The 21,387-nt window shown below is 40.0% G+C and overlaps 1 protein-coding gene across 4 annotated transcripts in view; it reads right to left on the reverse strand.

The window, feature by feature from the left end:
* Adgrg2 (adhesion G protein-coupled receptor G2) overlaps nucleotides 1-21,387 on the reverse strand; it is a 142,550-nt gene that overhangs the window by 107,044 nt on the left and 14,119 nt on the right. For all 4 annotated transcript variants that reach the window (XM_003466386.4, XM_013148915.3, XM_063242962.1 and 1 more), the window contains exon 2: nucleotides 4,436-4,479. In XM_003466386.4, the coding sequence (XP_003466434.2) occupies nucleotides 4,436-4,479 (44 nt within the window). The remainder of the gene's footprint in view (nucleotides 1-4,435; nucleotides 4,480-21,387) is intronic.

Below are 21,387 nucleotides of genomic sequence, written 5' to 3' on the forward strand. Positions count from 1 at the left end.
TTTTGGTACAGGGATCAAACTCACAACCTGGTGCTTACCAGGCTAGTGCTTGAGCTACTGAGCTAAATCCCTGGCCCTCTTTTCTTTTTTAAGACAGTGTTTTGCTATCTTACTATGCTTCCCAGACTGGTCACAAACTCCTGGATTCAACTGATCTACAGGATCCAAGCTTTCAAGTAGCTGGGACTATATATGCATACTAGAATGCTTGGCTCTCATGTTGTAACTACTATAGTAGCTATTAAAGAATAGAAATAGGATATATAGCTTCCTAACCATTGGAAAGGGCACAGTGATTTTCAAAGTAATCAGTGGATCTGAAAGAAAGTGAGAAAGGGGAAAAATAATAGCAAAAACAGATTATCAGACTGGAAAAATACAAATTCTAACTATGTGCTACTTACAAGGATATAGCTACAACCTAATGATATAGAAAATTTAAAAGTAGCAAGATGAAAAAGATATACTCTGCCAACACCCATTAAAATAAAAGTAATAGGTTTATATTACTGTCAGACAGATTAAAATTGAAAAGCAAAAAGCATTGTCTATACATAAAATGGTTCACGCACAAAAGATTTAATCCAACAAGAAGACTGGACAAATTTATATATGAATACAATATAACCTCAAAATATACAAAGCTGTATTGACAGAATATAAGAAAAAAACCCAGATGCATAAGAAGAGATAATCATACACTTCTACCTGCAATTGATAAAAATCAAACGAAAAGTTATTAAGGCTACAGAATATTTGAATTACGCATTTAATTAACTTGACTGAAAGACTATATATGTAACCTTCCAATCAACAACCGCAGAGTTGCTTCAAGTACACATGGAATGCTGATGAAACCAGCCTGGCCATTGGAGAAATTTCCAAAACATTTTACAGAACTGGAGAAATGGAAAGGGACATGTTCTCCAACCATAACACAATTAAGTTGTAATAACAAAAATTAAAGTTTGAATTTATTATTTGGCAAATACCTAATGGGTCAAAGGAGAAGTTATAATGCATTTTATAAAACATTAGACCTAAACAATAATAATAACACTATGTATCAAAAATGTAAATAGAGCTAATAATAGAGTGGCATTTACATTTTAGGTGTACACGTTAGAAAAACAGAAATGCTTAAAATTAATGAATTAAAATCCTTCTCAACAAGTTAAAAAAAAGCAACAAAATGGACCCAAAGACATAGAATGATGAAAAACCAGGGGCCAAGAACATATAGCTCAGCAGCACAAGCACATGCCTCGCCAAGCACACGGTAATGAGTTTGATTGGAGGTAGTGCCCGGCCCTTCCAAAAAGTAACAAAAGCAAAAAACAATGACATAGAAAAGAGCCATAAAATAAATATTACTAATAAAGACAAAGTTCTTCCTTGAAGAAACAATTCTGGTAAAATTAAAAAACAGGACAGCAGAAAGACAGAAGCAAAGCGAGGAAAGAGAAAAAAGGAAAAAATCAACATAATGTAAGTGTTAGGAGCATAGGGCTGGAGATGTGGCTCAGGGGTAGGGCTCTTGCCTTGCATGCACAAGGCCCTGGATTTGATCCCCAGAACTACAGAAAGAAACGTTATGAGCATAAAAACAAACAGTTCTTAGCAACAGCTCTATTCAGAAATTTTGAAAAGTGGACAGAAATGAACAAATTCCTGGAAAAAAACTACAACTTAACCAAGAAGGAATCATGAAGAAACAATAAGCTTTAATAGGTAACTTTCTGCACAATAAAACTCTAGGCCCAGATTTCACCGGTGATTCAATCAAATTTTATTTAAGGAACAAGATTCCAGTCACACAAAAAACTCAAAGGAGAAAAACAAAGAGCATATTCCGACTCCTTTTTGTAAGACTAGCAAAAGTCCCATATCAAAAATCCAACAAGGAAATGTCATTACATTTTTACCAAAAAAAGTGCATATATATATATATATATATATATATATATATATATAATGGAGTACTCAGAGAAATATTTAACAGCAATTTCAAATCTTGTAAATCGAGGTAATCTGAATAAATATAGGGCCAGAAAAATTATTCTGGATTTTAGCAACAAAATTTTTTGAACATAAGGTCATCAAGAACTAAAGCCAGCAATGCTGTAGTAAGAGAAACAACATGCCATATGCCAAAAAAAGTCTTGCAGATGACAGAAACTGGGTTAACTGATAAAATCTGAATATGAGTTCTTACATGAAGTTCTGTGTATTATTTGTCACAGCACGAAACAAGTCAAAGCTGAACTACATGGCATGACTGCAATATGAAGCTTTCACATCTCCAGAAGCAAATGGAAGGAAACTTTGTTGGCTAAATATAGTGCAAAATGATTTTCTTAACAAGCCATAAGTGCTTTCAAATGCAGAAAAAAGAAGCTTTGATTGAACATCGGTATCTTGTACTCTGAGGTACTAATTTAAAGATAACCATGTACAATGTATTAACCATTGTTACTTTCCTATTATTTTGTTTTGAAATTAAAATTGTCTCTTTTTCTCCTTAAAAGGGTTTTTTCTCTTTAAAATAAAAAGTTTTATTCAATAAAACAAGTGAGTCAAATCAGATGTGAAATATTAAAATTAAATGATGCACTTAAAAATACAACTATAAAACTTTGTGAGCAGTGTTATGTTTTTCAGTTCCCCCCACATCTCCAAATTTCCCGTATCCTACCTGCATATTATACAGCTCATTACCCACATATGAATTATCCGAAGAAAGATGCGAGTTTACATCACCTGTATCCCCTCACATTTCAGGGTCTACACACACACACACACTGCTCACAGTAAATATGCTCAACACACACAAATGAGCAGAAAATCACAGAGTCTCAAGACTATGCCAGTGACCAATGAATCTAAGTAGTGACTGTAAGCACACAAGGGCAGAAAAGAGTTCTATCTTGTTTATTGCTGTCTTGAGTCTTTAGTGTAATACTTTATATATAAAAGAACATTGTTAAATATTTGTAAACTAGATGAATGAACTCAAGAAATGTTTCCAAAATGTTGGTCAGTGGCATAGTCAAATAAAAGTGACTTAAACAAACATTAAAAAACACTTTCTTTTGTGGTCAATGAATCTCAACTTGGCCTAATAACAAAAACAAGGCACCAAAACGCAATATCCTCTCTTATCTAAGTTTGGTCTCCACTTGAACCTTAACCCTATAGCAGGCAACCAGAAAGGGTATTTTAATTGATTTGGTCGAGAATCTGCTGCTGCAAAATCATTCCATGAATATGTAGAGGAGGGAAATACAAGAGGATATTCTCATTAAAAGTATCCTCGGGTGGTGATCCACACTGGGGCTGGGACACAAGGGTTAAAGGAGAAGGTTTAGATCCTTCAAGCTCATACTAGAGAGAAAGGTTGGTAGTTGAGAAAGCCTCTGCTCCCCCCACCCCTGCCCCAGTAATCTGGGTCCTTTCTTGGTTTTGTTACCATACCTCTGCCAACTCCTTCAAGTTCCAGCTTGGCCATTTACTAGCTGAGTGACTCTGCTCAAGAGTTTTAACTTTATTTATAACAATAACTTACTGCTACCTATTATAATAGCTATGTGATACTTATCTTACGGATTATAATAGAATCATCCTAATTTCACTTGTGCTATTTAGAGGATTTTGATAATTTTTATCAATGAAATTACAGAAATAACCACTCATTTATGAATCTCAAAAGAAGGTGGAAGCAATGGAGGTGGCGGTGTAGCTCAGTAGTAGAGCAGTTGCCTAACATGCGAAATGCCCTGGTTTCACCCCCAGCATCACAGAGGGAGAAAAGGAGGGTGATATGGAGGAAGGAAGAGGGATGAGACAGAAAGAGAGACAGATGGAGAGAGAGAGGGAGGGCAGGGGTGGCGAGGAAGAGCAGGCAAGCATGCAAGTCTGTAACAGCTCCTAGAGGACAGTCAAAAGCAGAGATCTGGTTGGAAGGCATATTTGAAAGCTGCATGTGTACAACACTTTAGATAAGAGAGACAATGTATCAATGGCCCACTTCAAAACAAGATAAGACCTGAAGCCAAAAAGGCAAGTCCAGAGAGCAGAAGAGGAGAAAGCAGGGAAATACAATCCCAAAGAATTCTATATAACTTAATATAATTCAAATAATCATTCTCCTCCCTCTACTTTTATTGTAGCATGTAATTTTGAAATCGGAACTCACTCCTGAAAGCCTATTAAAAAAAAACTGAGATACCAGGAAGAATGTCTGAAAGGAAAAGAGCTCCAAGTGGGAATGAGGAGTTAAGACAAAAGAAACAGAAAAGAAAAAATTTGCCATGGCGGTGGGGACTTGCAATGAAGGAGCAGGGCACGGGGCGGGGGTGCAATATGAAAGGAAAGAACTCAACTGGACATGTTCAACATTTCTACAATATTAACATATAGAAATAGCTTTACATACCTGTCAGGAATTTCAGAAAAAAAGTGGAGAAACTCTACACCCATCTGAAAATGAGAAAAGAACAGAGTCAATTAGACTAATGGGAAGTGGGCTTTATTGGTACCCAAAGACTTCAGTGTTATGGTTTGTTCAGCAGTCAAGAGCTTCTGGGTCTTTTGCTGCACATAAAGCCTTGAATTTCAGAGTTATACAAGAAATGGGCAATGCAAGACTCGCTCTTAAGAAATGTAGTATCAAGTGGAAGAACAAATCCAAAGGCAGTTTGGGGGCTGAGCTTGTTAATATTTTTAGCAGCGTGCATTATTGTTCAATTTAAGGCTTCCTCAAGGGCACTATGGGAGCATCAGACGATGGAAAAGATCAGAGCACATTTGGAGCGCGGTAATCCCTTCTAGAAACCATGATTGGTTAGGTATCTCTTCATGTATTTGTGTCTTAATAAATGACTCTGTTGATTATTAAGTTTGGCTCAAAGATGAAAAGGGAGTCAGGGGCATTGGCAATGGCATGAATGAGGGACAGATCAGATGTATGATGAGGAAAGGAATTAGGGTCTCCACTCAAAGTAGGGAGCACTACTAACAACCTGTGTTGTACCTTTTAGAATGTTCCATCATCCTTAACTTCAAAATCCAAACACTGGTACAGCTATTAGCTCAAAGATGACAGTCACTTCAGATAATGGTGTCATGTCATGTGAAATAGAAATATAATGAATTTCAAATCAAAATGTATGAGAGGAGAGTGTAGTATCATGTGGAAACCAACCGATCTACTTCTGGTAACTGTCAACAAACTGTTCAATGTTCAAAGAGGAATCAAATGAGAAGAAACAAGGGGACACAGTGAGTTTCTACCACAATACAGTCTTTAAAATCAAACGCACACACACACACACACACACACACACACACTCAGAGAGAGAGAGAGAGAGAGAGAAACTCCTTAGTAAATTAAAGCCCAATAGACCAGACATACTTCATTAAGCAATGTTAAAGAAAACCAAACCAAAAAAACGCCAACCATGTTGTCCTGTCCTAAAACAAATTACAAACACATGTCCCAGTGCCCAACATGGAATGGATATAGAACTACCAACCAAAAACCATTAAAATAGTCAAACAAAAAATCAAATTACTGTGACTTGAATACAGGAATAAATCCATCAAGTATCTATGAAGATGAAAATTTTCTATACAGGGGTTTCTAAAGATATTTTTGATGAAATTTCACAATTGCAGCATATTGCCTCTTCCAAAACTTTATTGATGACAATAAAGAACACTTAATGGTTCCTAGTAATCCAGTTTACTAACGAACAACAGGAGGCTCGTTTGGAACACTTTCAGGTGGGAAAGTAGGGCAAGCCACAATTACATTTCTTTTTCCCAGTGGATAAAAAAAGTAAAAAGGCTAATAATATCTAAAAATGGAGACCATGCAGGGAAATAAACACTTATATATATCACTGCTGGAAATGTAAACTTTGAGATTTTGAAATTTTAAGTGGGAATAGCTTTTTTAAAAAAATGTTACTTTAAAATATTGTGTTTACATGTATAGAAATTCTATTTACAGAGATGGTCACTACAGAAATTTTGACACATATTCACAAAAATAGAATCATAAATGCTGTCACTGAAGCTTTGTGCCAGATGAAGTTCAATAGATGAATAAATGATGGTACAGCTACATTATGGAATGTTACTCAGGGTCTTAAAAATGAAGTTGAGGGCTGGGGATTTAGCCCAGTGGTTCAACCACTTGCCTGGTAAGCGTGATGGCATGAGTTCGATCCCTGGTACAAAAAAAAAAAAAAAAACCCAAAACCAAAGCCAAACAAACCAAACAAAAAAATGCTGATTTAGATACACTGACAAATAGAGATTGTCAGTGTATATTAGTCAAGTGAAAAAAGCAAGTGTTTTTTTTTAAACGTAGTAATTGTTATGGTTTAAATGAAGAATGACTCCCCAAAACTCCCATGTGTTCAGAGACAGGCCTTTTGGCAGGTAACTGGAACATTAGGGTGCTATAGCTCAATATATTAGGCAGGGCCTGGTCAGAAGAGGTGGGTCACTGGAGCATGACCCAGAAAGGCACAACTCCTTCCCCTCTCTGCTTCCTGGCTACCATGATGTAAGCAGTTTTTTCCCTCCACTATAGCCCTCTGCCATGCTGTTTCTGCCCTAGAACCAGAGGAACATGGACTATAACTGTGAGCCAAAATAAACTTCTCCTCTAGGGCGTAGATGTTGGGTATTGTGTCTTGGCAATGAGAATGTGACTAAGACAATAATATATGACATGTTAAGAATCAGTCAAAACTACATATCTATATGTGTTCATTCATAATGAGATATGGATGAACGCACACACAAAGAGCCCACCCAAGCCTTCATAGTGTGATGGAGGAAAGGATGAAGCTAAATTTTTACTCTACAGAACACAGCTCTGTATTCATGTGTTACTTATATAAAGAAGGACATTTCTTCTAGCAAGGAAAGGCAGAACAGAAATTCTGTTTTGAATTGGCTTTCCAAACAGAATTCTTAAATCAAGCTCAGGGGTTGGATAAATCAGAATGCTCTCTCACTTTCTCAGTCCAATGTCATAACCCCCTTTCCCAGCTCTAAACCAATTAGAAAGGCCCAGCTAATAAGGGTACAAAGATTTCTGGTCTCAGAGCCAACAAACTGCCCAGTCATGCAACAGGAATTCACTCCAGCAAGTTACGGAAAAGAACTTCAAAAGCAATAATGTGATCATGTGTGGTAGACACTGGAACCTAAACTTAACTAATGAGCTGCCCACCCTTCAGCCTGAGGATCCTGCCTTGTCCAATCACCACCACAGCCTCCACCAGCCTTCATCTCCCACAGCAACTAAACAGGAAAGAGGACTTCATCAGCACCAGCACTTCAGTAACAAAACATAGCGACTGCCAGTGTCTGAGGTTCTTACATCATTGAAAGGAAAGGGCAAGTCACAAAAAGAACCATATCAAATTATGTAAGACATGGCACAGAAAACAGAAATTTCTCAGGGAATAACAGCAAACTCACCAATTGTTGGGATTTACTGAAACTTCCCACAGTTGTGGAGCGCCCCAAACCATGACATCAGGGAGGCTGGGAATGCACCCAACCTCTTCTATTTATCAAGCTGGTGAAAACCCAGGGTAATATCATTGTGGTCAAAAAACAAAGGCAAGCCCATTTTACAAATGGTTTGGGTGGAAAGGAAAATATCTCTGGGCACACTTACAGCCCTGTTCCAATGAAGAGAAAGCTTTCAGGGAGGCTGCATCTGAGAATCAAATCCCCCATTCTGGGTGGCTGCCCCCAGGGCCACACCTCCTGAGGGCAATCGGTAACCCACTGTGGCAGTTGCCCCACTGCCCTCTGGGATAATGTGATACTACTACAAAGGACTACCCTCCCCCCCAAAAAGTACCAAATGCCTACTGGAGCCCACAAACAGGGCCATTTTGTATGCTTCTAGGTTGTACCCTGCACAAGGGTACCTAGCCCAGGGAACAGTGGTGACTGTACTCAGAACACCAGGCTTATTGGAGGTGCCACAGGATCAGCTGCACTGACAAAGAGGCCCTAAGCGTGTGGGAAAATGGATCCCAGAAAGTTACCTCAAGAAGGTAATGGTTAAGCTGTTTCCTAAAGGATGTACAACTCCCTTACTGTGAGGAAATGGGAAAGATCATTCCAAAGAGAGGAAACAGTTTAAACCAAAACCAGAGCCAAAGAACTTAAAAAAGATAAAGAATGTCCTGGTATCCATCGCTGTTAAATTGCAGAAGACTAAAAGAGCTTTTTAAATTGGCTTCTGAACCATTTCAAAAGATAGCTTCTTGGGGGCTGGGGATTTACTTTAGCTGCATAAGCACCTTCCTTGCAACCTTGAGGTCGTGAGTTCGATCCCCGGTACAGGAAAAAAAAAACAAAACAAAAAAAAAAAAAAACATGGCTTCTTGGTCAGTTTGATGAGACTGTGTGCTGAGGTGGAATAAAGCAGGTCAGAAGTGGCTGGAAGGCCCCTCATAACTGTTGGCACCAGGCTACTTTTCTGTTGTACTGAAAGCTTTCCCTTCTCTCTTGATCTTCCCTTTTCCTACTCCTACTTTCCTGTATCCCACGGTTTCTGTCTTCTCCTTGCCTCCCCTTCTCTAGCTTGAGGCTTGCCAAGTGTACTTCACAGGCTGGAATGTCACTGGTTGCCTCTGCCCACACTGCAATTAAAGCCCACATAGAGACTCACCTTCAAATAATTCCCCAACCTCCAGCCCCCATGCTTAGGGTAAGGCAACCACTCACCCTCTATCCAACATGGCAGCACTATAAGATATTTCAACAGATCGCATCAATTCCCTTAGGGTATAAACAACTGCCACCTTAAAAATAAATGCATCTGCAAGGATTCACCAATTAATCATTTCATAAAAGCATTAATTTACTATTTCCCCAAAGAACACCTAAACTTTATGTTTGAAATATCTTATATAGCATACAAAGTATGCTTACTAGAAGTAAGTTATCTTTCATTTACATGTAAACATTTCCACAAGAGAACTTAATGTAGGTAACTATCACAACTCCAGATCAATCCCAATGGCCATGACTGACATTTTCTAATTAACTCTTAACTTTTCTTTCAACTGGATACCAACAAACAAATGAGCATTTACCTCTATTTAAACTGTTTTGATATTTTATTTTCAATGAGAAAAATATGACCCAAAAGATACATAAATGAGGAAAGAACAAGCAATTGTACCAATACAATGGGCCTCACCAAGTAACTAAGAAAAACAGATGTGAATTTTCCCTTCATTAATAAGTCTTTATGGTATATTTAAGACTTGTGTTACAATGTGTAATAGCTAGATCTTGCAAACAACCTAAATGCCCATCAACTGAGGAATGTATTAAAAAAATGTGGTGTTTTTATACAACAGAGTACTACTCAGCCATAAATAAGGATAAACTGGAGACTTTTATAGGTAAATGGATGCAACTTGAGACCATACTCATAAGTGAAATAAATCAGACATGCATGTGTAAACATTGTATTGTCTCACTAGTGTGAGAAGCTGAAAGAAACAATACATACATATGTATATATATGTATATTCTAAAAAGATAGTCAAGATAGTTATATTGCAGATTTATTCTGAGGAAGAGAAATATTTGTGCTGGTATAGTTTGGACAATTGAATGCAGATGTCTTATGCTCTGGGTGAATAATTTTGGGATGCCAATCCACAATGTATATATCATTGTTGCCCCCTGATTTATGTGTTTTGAAATTTTGTGGGTTTTTTTTTTCTTTTCTTTATTTGCCTCTTTGAAATAAAATGGATTTGAAAAAATATTTTTTAGAAAACCACTTGTGCTAGAAATTAAGGCCAACATTTTAAGATTTCTTTCTGTTTCCAAGCATATCTGCCAGTTGAGATGTACTAAACACTTAACTGCTCCTTAGTTCAACTCCAGGAGATATAAGACAAGGAAACTTAGCATTAAGTTTTTATTGTTCCCACTGGACATGAGTAAGAGGTTACATTCTTTATTATCTCACCCTGTTTGACAGATAAGCTGTGGACAGTAGAAACTTGGTGGTTTAATATTTTTTAGATTCAAAGCGAGGGCCTCAAACTCAACTTCAAGACTACTGTGTCTTTCCCTACCTTGCTAGCAGAAGAAACGTCCAGCCCTTCTCTTCTGTGATAGGGTGCAAAACCGGCCATCAGTTCTTCCCATACCAACATGCCTGTCCATTTATAATGTGACTTTGCAGCTCTTTGTATGAAAAGGTGGAGTCAGTTTCTCCACATTTTGAATGGGGACCAGTCTTGCCATGTGTTTTGCCCAATGGGGCACAACAAATGTAATGCAAGGAGAAGCTTGAAAAGTGCTTTTGGACCCTTACACCACCATTGTACATGGAAATACATCTGAGCTACCTTGCCAGGTGATGAAAGTTATGCACCAGTCATGCCCATTGATCCAGTCAACAGCCAACTGCCCCCCCCAATCAGTCACCCAACTAACTAGCAGCCAACTTCAGATGCACGGAAGTGTTCAACTGTGACTAGTCGATGGACCACTAAACCCAGCCAAAAGCGTGAGTTCCAAAACTGCAAGCCAATTAAATGGTTGTTGCTTTACACCATTAAATTTGGTATACTTTCTTCCCTTTTTTTGGTACTGGGAATGGAATTCATGACCTTTCACTTGTTAAGCAGGTAAGTTATATTCCCAGCCCCCCTTCCTTGCCTTCTTTTATTTTCATTCTTTCTCTTCCTCCTCTATTCACCCTTCCTTTCTTTCATTATGCTCACACCTTTTTCCCCACTGTCTGCTTTCCTTCCTCTAAGTACTATAGGCACCCATCTAGGGTTCACTGGGTTTATGCTGGCCTGTGCTGCTGCTAGTTCAAAGCGTGCCTCGTGTCTTCTAAACCACTCCCTCTGTGCTATGGTTTGGATATGATCTGAGTGTGTTCTCTGAGGGCTCATGTGTTGGAAGCTTGGTCCCACGTGAGTGTGGTAATGTGAGGAGCTGGTAAGTTTTTAAGTAATGGGGCCAGCCAGGCGTGACAGCACACACCGGTAATCCCAGCAGTGCTGGTAATCCTAGAAGCTCAGGAGCCTGAGGCAGGGGGATCCCAAGCTGCGGCAACTGAGCATTTTAGCAAGACCGTATATCAAAATTAAAAAAAAATAAAAACAGTTAGGGATATAGCTCAGTATCAAGGGCCTGGGATCAATCCTCAGTAACACAAAAGAAAGAAAAAAGAGATGGGGACTAGTGAGAGGTCCTTAGGTCACTGCGAGTGTTAACCTCAGAAGGAATTAAGGTAATTCTTGAATTTGTTCTGACCAGAGGGTCATTAAAAAGAACAAGGCTAGTGCTGGGGCTATAGCTCAGCAGCATAAGCGCCTGCCTGGCAAGCAAGCACAAGGTCCTGTGTTCAATTCCCAGTACCAAAAATACACACAAATAAATAAAAATATTCGCATCTGGTGATGTGATTTCTTCCTCTTACATGTACCCCTGCCACTGCTTTACTACGCACCATGAGGTGAGGTAGCCAGGGCTACCCTCACCGGAGTGACACTATACTGTTTGAACTTTCAGCCTCCACAACTAGGAAGTAAATAAACTCTTTTTTCTAAATCCATAGCTTCAGATGGTTCTGCAGAGTAACAGAAAACAGACTGATACACTCTGATCCCTGCATAAGAACACTCTGTAGAACTTGTATGGCGTGTGAACCTCACCCATACAGTGACGAAGCATGATGTCCCTGGCACCAGTAGACTGTAGGGTGGATGCTTGGCAGAGTTGGCAGGCCATTTCTGGGCATTTGCTGGTGATAGTCTCTCGGGGAGAGCCATTAGTCACTGTGACCACTGTGACCTGTAGAGTGTGTTCTAGCATACCCTTCTATCAATCACTCCTACACATTAAAGGAAATACAGAACAAGAAAATAGGCCTGTAAGCCAGATACCCAAGGGTTGAGGGTCTACTCTAAGACCCCTTCCCTCACATGGCTGCCCAGGCCAAGAGAGCTGAAAATATATTTATAACTACAGGAAACAACATGCTGTGGTGGGTGGAATGCTTAGATTTCCATTTGTTTACTACGTGAATAAAAGAAAATCAATAAGACCAGCTTGCTAATGACATCAAACCGCTGAGTACAACTCACAAGAAGGTCATTTTCTTAAAATGCTTTTCTTTCCTTTTCCATATTTACAGTCTGTACTTTATTCCCACTCTAAATTATTTTTTTCTCTTGACTGATGTTTTCTCAGACTTTTTGAGAGCTTACTTTTCCCTGGCGTCTTGGAACCCACCATTTATTTGTGGTTATGACATTAATGTTTAGAAAGGTCAAATTAGATGTTGGGGTTGGAAAAAATGTTCATTTACTTTTTATGATGTTTAAATGGGAGCCTTTTCTTCCTTAGGATTCTCTGGAGAAGTTTTCTTCTCTTTCAGGTGCATACATTTCAAAATTGACCACCAAAATGTCAGGTGGACAGAGATTTTTACAGCTTCCACCAACTGATATAAATGGAAGTACACCCTTGGGAACCCATTTCTAGGACTATCCTTCCTTTTCTCCATATAATCTTCCCCAAGAACAGAGGAAGACTTCATTGCTTCAAGCATTTTCCAGGAGCTCTCTTCCTTTGTCTATAGACCTAAAGTATCTACAGAATTTCCTCATTGAAAGAATACAACTTCTCCTCCTTCACATCTGTTATTAATCGTAATAATCTCTTCCAGTTAAAAGTTTGAGAAGCAAAATTTTTGTGTACTTAATTTTACTGAATCCACAGATGCTTATAGAGTAACTGCAAGGCAAGCTTCTAGCCCTGTGCAAGGGCCTGAAGATTCAACAACGAGCCAGAGAAGCCCAGCCCTCAGGCAGCTTATTGTCTAGTGGGGAAACAGAGGTGCTACAAAACTTAACACCAAGAAATGTAATACTATACTGTGACAGGTGCCACAAAGAAAAGCATCTGGAACTCTAGGAGAAGACAGTAGTGTTTGATCTAGGGGGTCATGGAAGGCTTCTCTGTGGAGCTGAAACCAGAAGAGTAACTGAAAGGAATGAGTCCAACACAGAGGCAGGGAAAGAGCATACCAAGCAGAAGTGGCAGCATGTGAAAACACATTGTGGCATGAAGAGTACCACCCATGTACAGAACTGAAAAAAGGCCACCGTGGGCAGGACACAGAAGAGCAGGGCAAATATCGTGAGAAACGAGGCTAGAGAGGCAGAGAAGGCCCAGCTCCCACAAAGGGCTCGGTCAGGATTCAAGCCTTTGTTCTAACAGTGATAGAAGTCACAAAAAGATTTTAAAATATGAGTGATGCGTTCAGATTTACAATTTGACAAGCTGTTGCACTGAAAATAGGTTGGAGGGGGACACTGCAGAATGGGGGATTTTTCTGCACTCTGTTCTCAAACAGAGTTCTCTCTAAAGGTGTGAGGAATTCAGTAAGACAAAAATCCCAGAGGTATAATCAAAGAAATGGAGACTCTAGATTTCTTTATATGATACAGACATGGGGAAAGATCGAAAGTAATTATACAAGTAAGTATTTCCTCTAAATAATGGATAAAAAAGATACAGCATTTTTATATAATGGAGAACTACTCAGTCTTAAAGAAGAACAAAAACTGGAGACTTTTATAGGCAAATGGATGTGACTTGAGAACATACTCATTAGTGAAATAAATAAGACACACATGTAAACATCATAGTGTTTCATTCGTGTGACAAGCCAAAAGAAAAAAACATGTATATGTGTGTATATGTATAAAAAATAGTTAATATGGTTATACTACTGATTTCTCTGAATTTGCTGAAGAGAAAGATTTGTGTTGGTATTGTCTGGACAACTGAATGCAGATGTCTTGTGCTCTCGATGAATGACTTGGGGATGACAATGTGCAATGTATATACCATTGTTGCCCCCGATTGACATGTTTTGAAATTTTGTTGTAGGTATTTTTTCTTCTTCTCTTTCTCCTTCTTATTTCCTTTTTTTAAATTCTTGAGTAAAATGGATTTTGGGGGAAAAAGTATGTCCTCTAAAAAGGGACTGGCAAACCTTTTACGAAGGATCAGGTAATAAAGGTTTCCCGTCTTGCGGGCTAAGAATTTCTGCTGGAACTACTCAACTCTGCCACTGCCTCCTACTCTCTCACACTGAGGATCTTACTCATGGGCCATCCCCATCCTGGACCCAGCACACACCCCCATCTCATGGAGGGTTTGTGTCTGTCACACTCAGGGCCTTCTCACTGGACAAATATTTACTGAGTAAGCCTGAGAGCAGGCTTGTGAATAAGACAGACAACTGTGCTCCTCAAGCCAATCCATGCCTGGAAGCATTCAGACAAATAAAAGCAGGAAAGGACAAATCTAGGACACACAAAAAAAGTCAAATCTAGCACACACAAAAAAAGTCACAGGAAATATGTAAATGACTGGTGTGGCTGTGTGCCAATAAAACTTTGTTTACAAAAACAAGTGGCTTGCAGGAGTTAGCCTAAAAGGGTAGTAGCCCCGCTCTATACCAAAAGGGAAGTGATTATTGTGATATTGAAATTAAGAAATAATGTTTGCTTGGATGAAGAGGATGGTGATAGTGATGAGCTACAGACATATACAATAGGTATTCAGGAGGGAGAGCTGACTGGACTTGGGTCTCGGTTGGATATTAAGGTGAGACAGTGACAGTCACTACCTAGAGTGCTGCTGAAGCAAATGAGAACCAGAAGAATGCGTAGCTGAGTACACAGTGGAACTCAGTTCAGCCCATTTCTCTACCCCTGGCCCAACAGGACTTCCTACTACATTCCTACCCCTCCGCCAGTCCAATCCACGACCCACCATCCCAGTCTGCACCATGTCCCAGCGTCCTCCTGTTGTGAGGTTAGAAGTGTACAGCACATGTCCTCAAAATGCTCTTGGCCTTCATAGTCACATTCAACTTGTACATGCTTAAATGTCACTTCCTGGCTTTTCCAATCCATGGTAAATGACTTGAACGAAAAATTAGTACAGGGAGGCAATCAATGCCTAACTTGACGAGGCACAGAATGAAACAGGAGATTGTTATCATTTGAATCTAAACTATCTCCCAAAGGCCAGCTGATGGACTTTTGGGAAGTGATTGGATTGTGAAAAGGCTAACTTATCAATGGATTAATCCATTGAGTTCATAGCTGAACAGGCTATTAGAAGGTGATCTAGATAAAGGAAGCATATCATACAGCTGTGACCCTGGGCACTAGATCTTGTCCCAGCCCCCTCCTTTCTGGTGTTTTCTCTTGCTCTCTCCGAGCTGCTGCTTAGCCTTTTGCTTGTTTTACTTCTGGTCCTCCTTCATCAGGATGTTCTCCCCTAAAGCATCAACATTACCTGCTTCTTTTGCATGCGGCGCCTTCAAATGACTCTATTTGGCTCCACAGGAAGTGGAGTTATTTTTAAAGGCTGGATGGTGTAAGGTAGGGTGGGGAAAGCCAGAACGGGAAGCCTCCAGTGGTGGAAACTCCTCTATCACCAGGGAACTTGGCTGCAGCACTAAGCCCTGGCATCACACCAGAGGAGGGCCATCCATTTTCTTTTTCTTTTTTTAGTACTATCCTCTTTGACCCACCCAGCTCTGAGAGTTTTGTGTTTTTCCAGGAGACCTGGCAAACAACAACTTGACAGGTTCAATGCTTTTCATTGACAGCCTGAATGGAGTCCTCTCAAGATTACAGAACTAGACACACAAACAGACCATAAAAATTCTACCTCCCACAAGCGTCTGGACACTGCCTTTTCCCAACAGACTCTCCTGCACTGATGGAGCACGGATGGCTTCGCAGGACTTTTTAAAGCAATTTTTCCAAAACTGGGGTGTTCCAAGAGATGTGGGAGTATTATTTTTTCCTTTGCAATAAAAGACCGACTCCTCAGATATTTTGAGAAAAGAGAATCAGATTCCATGAGTGAGGTAACTCCCACAATAAATCACTTGCTACCAAACCCCAAAGTCGCCATGAACTGAAGGTGCTTTGGGCCTCTCTGTTACGAGGTCTATAACTCACTTTAATACACTGCAGGGAAAGCAATATGTTATTTGTGTGGGCCAGTTAGTTTGAGCTTGAACGTGAGAAGTGCTCAGCAAACTTCAAAGCAAAAAGGCCACTGTCTGGATGGTGCTTCTACCACCCAGACCTCCATCAGCAATCCACACTTTGCAATCAGCATATGGAATGCCAAAGACAGTTTACTGGGAGAATTGGTGAATTGTTCACTAGGATGACGAATACAATGCTGAGAAAAATATAAACATTATTTCTCTATTATTTACATAAATTAAGTCTCAAGAACAGATGAAAACTTTCACAGTAAAACACAAGTGCAGGTCAAATACAACAAAGAATATTACAATCAGTGTCCCAAGTTCTAATTGGAAAAAGAAGAGTAAAAAAAAGAGAGTAAAATGAGAAAATCAGGCAGGAGCAGCTAGTGGGATTCTCAGGAAGGTATATTCAGTAATCTCCTAACTCCTTGTAAATGCCACTAAATGTAAACAATAGGGTAAAAGGTTGTAGTGTCCACTCCCAAAGGGATACAATCCCTGTGTTCGCATTCTCGCTCTACCACTTGCTGATCAATATGCAGTTAGGAATAGGTTGAATGCTGCCATTTAATATGAAAATGACCCTGCCTGGAAACAAGTAAAAATAAAAGTGTATAGTATCTCAAAACATCTGCCTTTAAAATTAACTTTGCAAGTCAGGTCTGGTGATGTATTCCTATAATCCCAGCATTTTAGGAGGTGGCGACAGGAGGATCCTAAATTCTAGGCCAGACTGGACAAGTCAGCAATTTGGTTAAAAAAAAAAAAAGCTTGGGATGTAGCACAGTATAAAGGCCCTCGGTTCAATTTTGAGTACTACAAAAATAAAATTCCCAGAAGTATTAGAAACTATCTTTAGTTATTCTACTGTCTAATTATATCATCATTATTATGATCACTATCATTATTTTCTGGGTCTGGGGATCAAGCCTAGGGCTGCATTAATGGAAGCACGTGCCGTACCAATGAGCTATACCCCAGACCAGTTGGTAACATGGCTGTAATTCCAAGTACTCGGGAGGCTGAGGCACAAGGCTCAAAAGTTCAAGCCCAACCTGGACAATGGCGAGAAACTCTGACTCAAAATAAAAACATAAAAAGGGCTGGGGATGTAGCTCAGTGGAAAGACTCTGCGTTCAATCACCAGTACTATAATAAATAAATGTGTGCCATAGTGTAGTAAATGCTTACTTCAGATGGACATGATTTTAACAGCTTCTTTTGTATTAACTCATTTAATCTCTGCAATGCCCTCAGCTAGAGTATACATTTAATATCCAACCTGGGGTGCCAGAGAGTAAAAGAGGCACTAGGTGGAAAAAACAGGTACAAATCACAGCTGTGTTGGTCAAACCAGGGTGCATCACCACCTTACCCAGGAGGGACACTAGTATGACTGTTTGGTAGATATGGAAACTGAGACTGGGGCCAGAGAGGTCCAGTAATTTTCCTGAGCTTACAGAGGGAACTGCCAAAGTAAGCATTTAAACCCAGGCAGCTGAGGTGCAGAGCCTCAGATTTGATACCTACATAGTGTTGCTTTGTGTGTTTCATGTGCTTGGAAGCTCAGTGGGCTAAAACCCTGGGTTGTCTCTATCACTAAGGGGTTGATCAGGTTGGGTAAAGCACCATTTTACAAGGACAGCAACCTTGGGCAACCATGTTAGTCTCAAGCCTCGGCTCAGTCACCTGTGAAACAAAGCTATTGATATTTGCCTCTCCACATAACTGAAGTACTCAAAAGTGAAGGTATTTATGGCAATGCTTTGGAAGCTGCAAAGTACAACATGGATAACAATTCCCAAAAGTTATATGTAAATATCTGCATTTCCTCTGCAAAGGGTTAAACAGTAACTATTTTCTGCAAAAAGCCAAATGGCAAAAATGGTAGGTTTGGTGGAAGAGATGGCCTCTGCTGTGATCCCTGAACTCTGCTGGTGCAGCGCCAAGGAGGCCACAGATAACCTGGAAATGAAGGAGCGTGGCTGGGTGCCAGTGAAACTATTTACAGAAGCAGGTGGAGTTCCACGGGCCATAGATTGCCAACCCCTAGCCTACAGAAATGTTATTGGAAAGTACAACCTCTCACTGCCCCCAGACCTCTTTCCCAATTCATTTTCCTCTGTAGACAGTATTATTCGCCATCCAACATACTGCACACTTTACTCATCTTTTCTCTGCACCCCCTCCCTGAAAAACAAGCTTTGTTGAGGCAGCAGTTTGGCGTATCTGGCAAATAGTAGGGATTTTATAAACATGTGTTAAAAGAGCATGTGAATGAATGAATGAATGAATGAATGAATGAATGAATGAATCCGGAGTTTATGCAGGAGTTGGACGTACTCTTGGGAGAGAATAAATGTATGTGAAGCAAAAAGGGAAATGAGAAGACAACATTATCTGAAAACCTAGGGGCAGAAAAGCTACTGCAAACGAACTCAAGCTCAACTTTGCCATTCCTTGTAGGCCAAAGGAAAAAGGATTATTTCCAAAACCAATTTTGTGGGTTATGAACATATGGAAGAACTAAAGCCTTAAAAAGCAGTTTCCAAAGTAGTTAGTTAAAAGCTAAGTGAGTTGTTGGATTGATTCAGATCTGATTAAGAAAATAGTTTGAGGTTTGCTCCCAGGTCAACTAATTGTGCGTGTGTGTGTGTGTGTGTGTGTGTGTGTGTGTGTGTGTGCATGCAGTCCCTGTTCTCCCTCCGCTTTGTCAAATGCGGGTTTGACTGCTCCTCTCAAGTGGTTCAAAGATAAAGTAAAGGAAAAGAAAGAAGCTACAGCTACATCTAGCAGTGAGGCTAAATTACGAAAATAACATTGAATGAAATGAAAGTTGCAGAGGACTACGATGGTGAAAAAGATACCATTTGTATTAAGTCTAAAAGTATGTAAGTGATATTCTCTCTTGCTTGGGGACATCATTATAGTCAGGAAAACTGTAAGGAAATGTACAAGAAGGATAAAACACCAAATCCAGGATAGTGCCTACCTTTACACGCTTTTTAAAAACTGCCACGGAGCCTGGGTCGGTAGAGCAGCCCTAAGAGGGTGGAATTACACATGTATTTTTCCCAGCACATACTGACCCAGCAGTACCCAAATTTAACTGGTCGCCCTGAGAACAAAAGCCACATAGGCGACAGAGCCATGCACCTGATGGATACAGTGTTCTGATTGCTTAACTGTCCACAGCAGCTGATGCCAGCAATCATGAGCCCTAAGAATTAGCTCGCTCTACTTCAGGCACCATTTTAATGTTAGCAAGGATAAAAATGAAGTAGTTAGGTGAAAATATTCTGGTTGATACAGGATTACCATTTCATAGGAAACAGTAACCAACACATTCTCAAAAATCATAATTAATATGAAATCATTCCACATAGTCTCAGATATTTGAAAAAGTACTTTAGATGCAAGCTGCACATACAATTAATAATGACCGTATTATTATTGTAATAATATAAACAATGTGTTGTCATTATTGGACAGCTAAGGAAGAGTTCCTGTTGATAGAAGGCTAGCTTGATCAAACACAGTTGAATTTTGACCCGTCCTTTGCATAGCCTTTAAAAGATAATTTCTCTCAAATAGCTCACAGATCCAAGAAAGAAAAATTCAGCACTCCTTGCTTTTGTTGTATTGTCTACTGTGAAGTAACTGGTAAGAAAAAACTCTGAGGACTACCTCGGGCCCTGCCAAAGTTAACTCGCCGACACTAGAGAAAACGGACTCCCTCTTTAGTACCCTTTCTGTCCTCTAGGTGGGGCTCATTCCCAATTTCTAGGACTCAAAGACCTGATATTTTCCGAACCTTTACCTGCTCAGGAATAGGGCACTCCTAGGTGCATCAACCAGATCCTATGCCTGCTTACATTTCAACAACAAGTTTAACCAAGGAAATGAACTTTGAATTGTGAAATTTCAAGCTTCAGGCAGATGAACAGGTGATATAGAGGGGCTGGGCACAGCTACTGCTATGGACAGACTTAGGCCCCACCCCATTCAAATATTGAAGCCCTAATTCTCAATATGACTGTATCTGGAATAGAGTCTTAGTCGGTAATTAAGGTTAAATGAAGTCAGATGGGTGGGGACCTTTTCTGATATAACTGTGGCCTTATAATAAATACAAAAGATTCTATTACTCACTCTCTGCCAAAGACACAGTAAAGAGGTATCTAGCAGCTGACTGTGCTCTTACCGTGACCTTGGAGTTCCAGTCTCCAAAACAGTGGGAAAAAAATTGTTATTTATGCCATACACACTATGGCATTTTGTTCTGCCAGTTGACTAAGAAAGTAAAATTCTTGGTTCCCAAATCAGACAAGCAGTCATCTAGCTATCTACCCTTGATTTTTAACAATTGTTACATTAATGCTAGCCCTGTTGGACTTTTTACTTTTTTTTCTACTGTGGATCTGATGATCCAGGATTATTCTGCTACTGAGCTATATTCCCACCCCACCCCAACCCCCCCCCCTTTTTTTGAGACAAGAACTCACTTAGTTGGCCAGGCTTGGGTCAAACTTGAGATCTTCCTGCCTCATCCTCTCAAGTAGCGAGGATTACAGTTGTGCACTAAGCTACATCCCCAGCCCAATTTCCTATTATTTTTTATTTCGATAGTTATACAGTAACTTGTTAATTGTCCAGGGGTACTCAAACTTTTGATCCTCCTATCTCAGCCTCCCAGAGCGCTGGGATTACAGGCATATACCACCATACTCAGTTTACACTCTTAAAATAGCAAATCCAAAGGCCTCAAGGCTTTCTGAGTAGGTCCCCTAAGAAGCCCAAACACAGAGATTGTCACTTAGACTGTGGGGCACCACAACCTGGCAGAGCCAGAGGAAAACTGTGAGAAATTCAGTCCAGAGTGCTAGGTTGGGCTAACGTCCCTGTCTAGTGTGGGTTCCAAAGGTGAGAGGAACCACAGGAAGGGGAATCTCAAATATAGTCTGAAGGGGGAAAGCCTGGGTCTTATCACACTTCTGAATATACAGAAGGACTAAGAACCCCAACTGGGGTCCGGGTAGGCCTAAAATCCCCCAAAAGCACCAAGAGCCTTAAGTTATGCCAAATCTCATACCCACTTCCTGGGGAAGTAAGGAGGAGGGCAAAAGGTAAGGATGTGGCCAGGAGGAACCCATAGTACAAAGCTTGGAGAAACAGGTGTGGGTATGATGACATAGATCTCCGCTCAGGAAAGCAAAGGTCTAAGGACTCAGCCCTAGAGGCTAGGCAGATAACCCACCAAAGCGGAGAGTGAG

Source organism: Cavia porcellus, unplaced genomic scaffold (genome assembly GCF_034190915.1).
Source record: "Cavia porcellus strain 051 isolate PalLab524CR breed Dunkin Hartley unplaced genomic scaffold, mCavPor4.1 scaffold_33, whole genome shotgun sequence".
Lineage (NCBI taxonomy): Eukaryota > Metazoa > Chordata > Mammalia > Rodentia > Caviidae > Cavia > Cavia porcellus.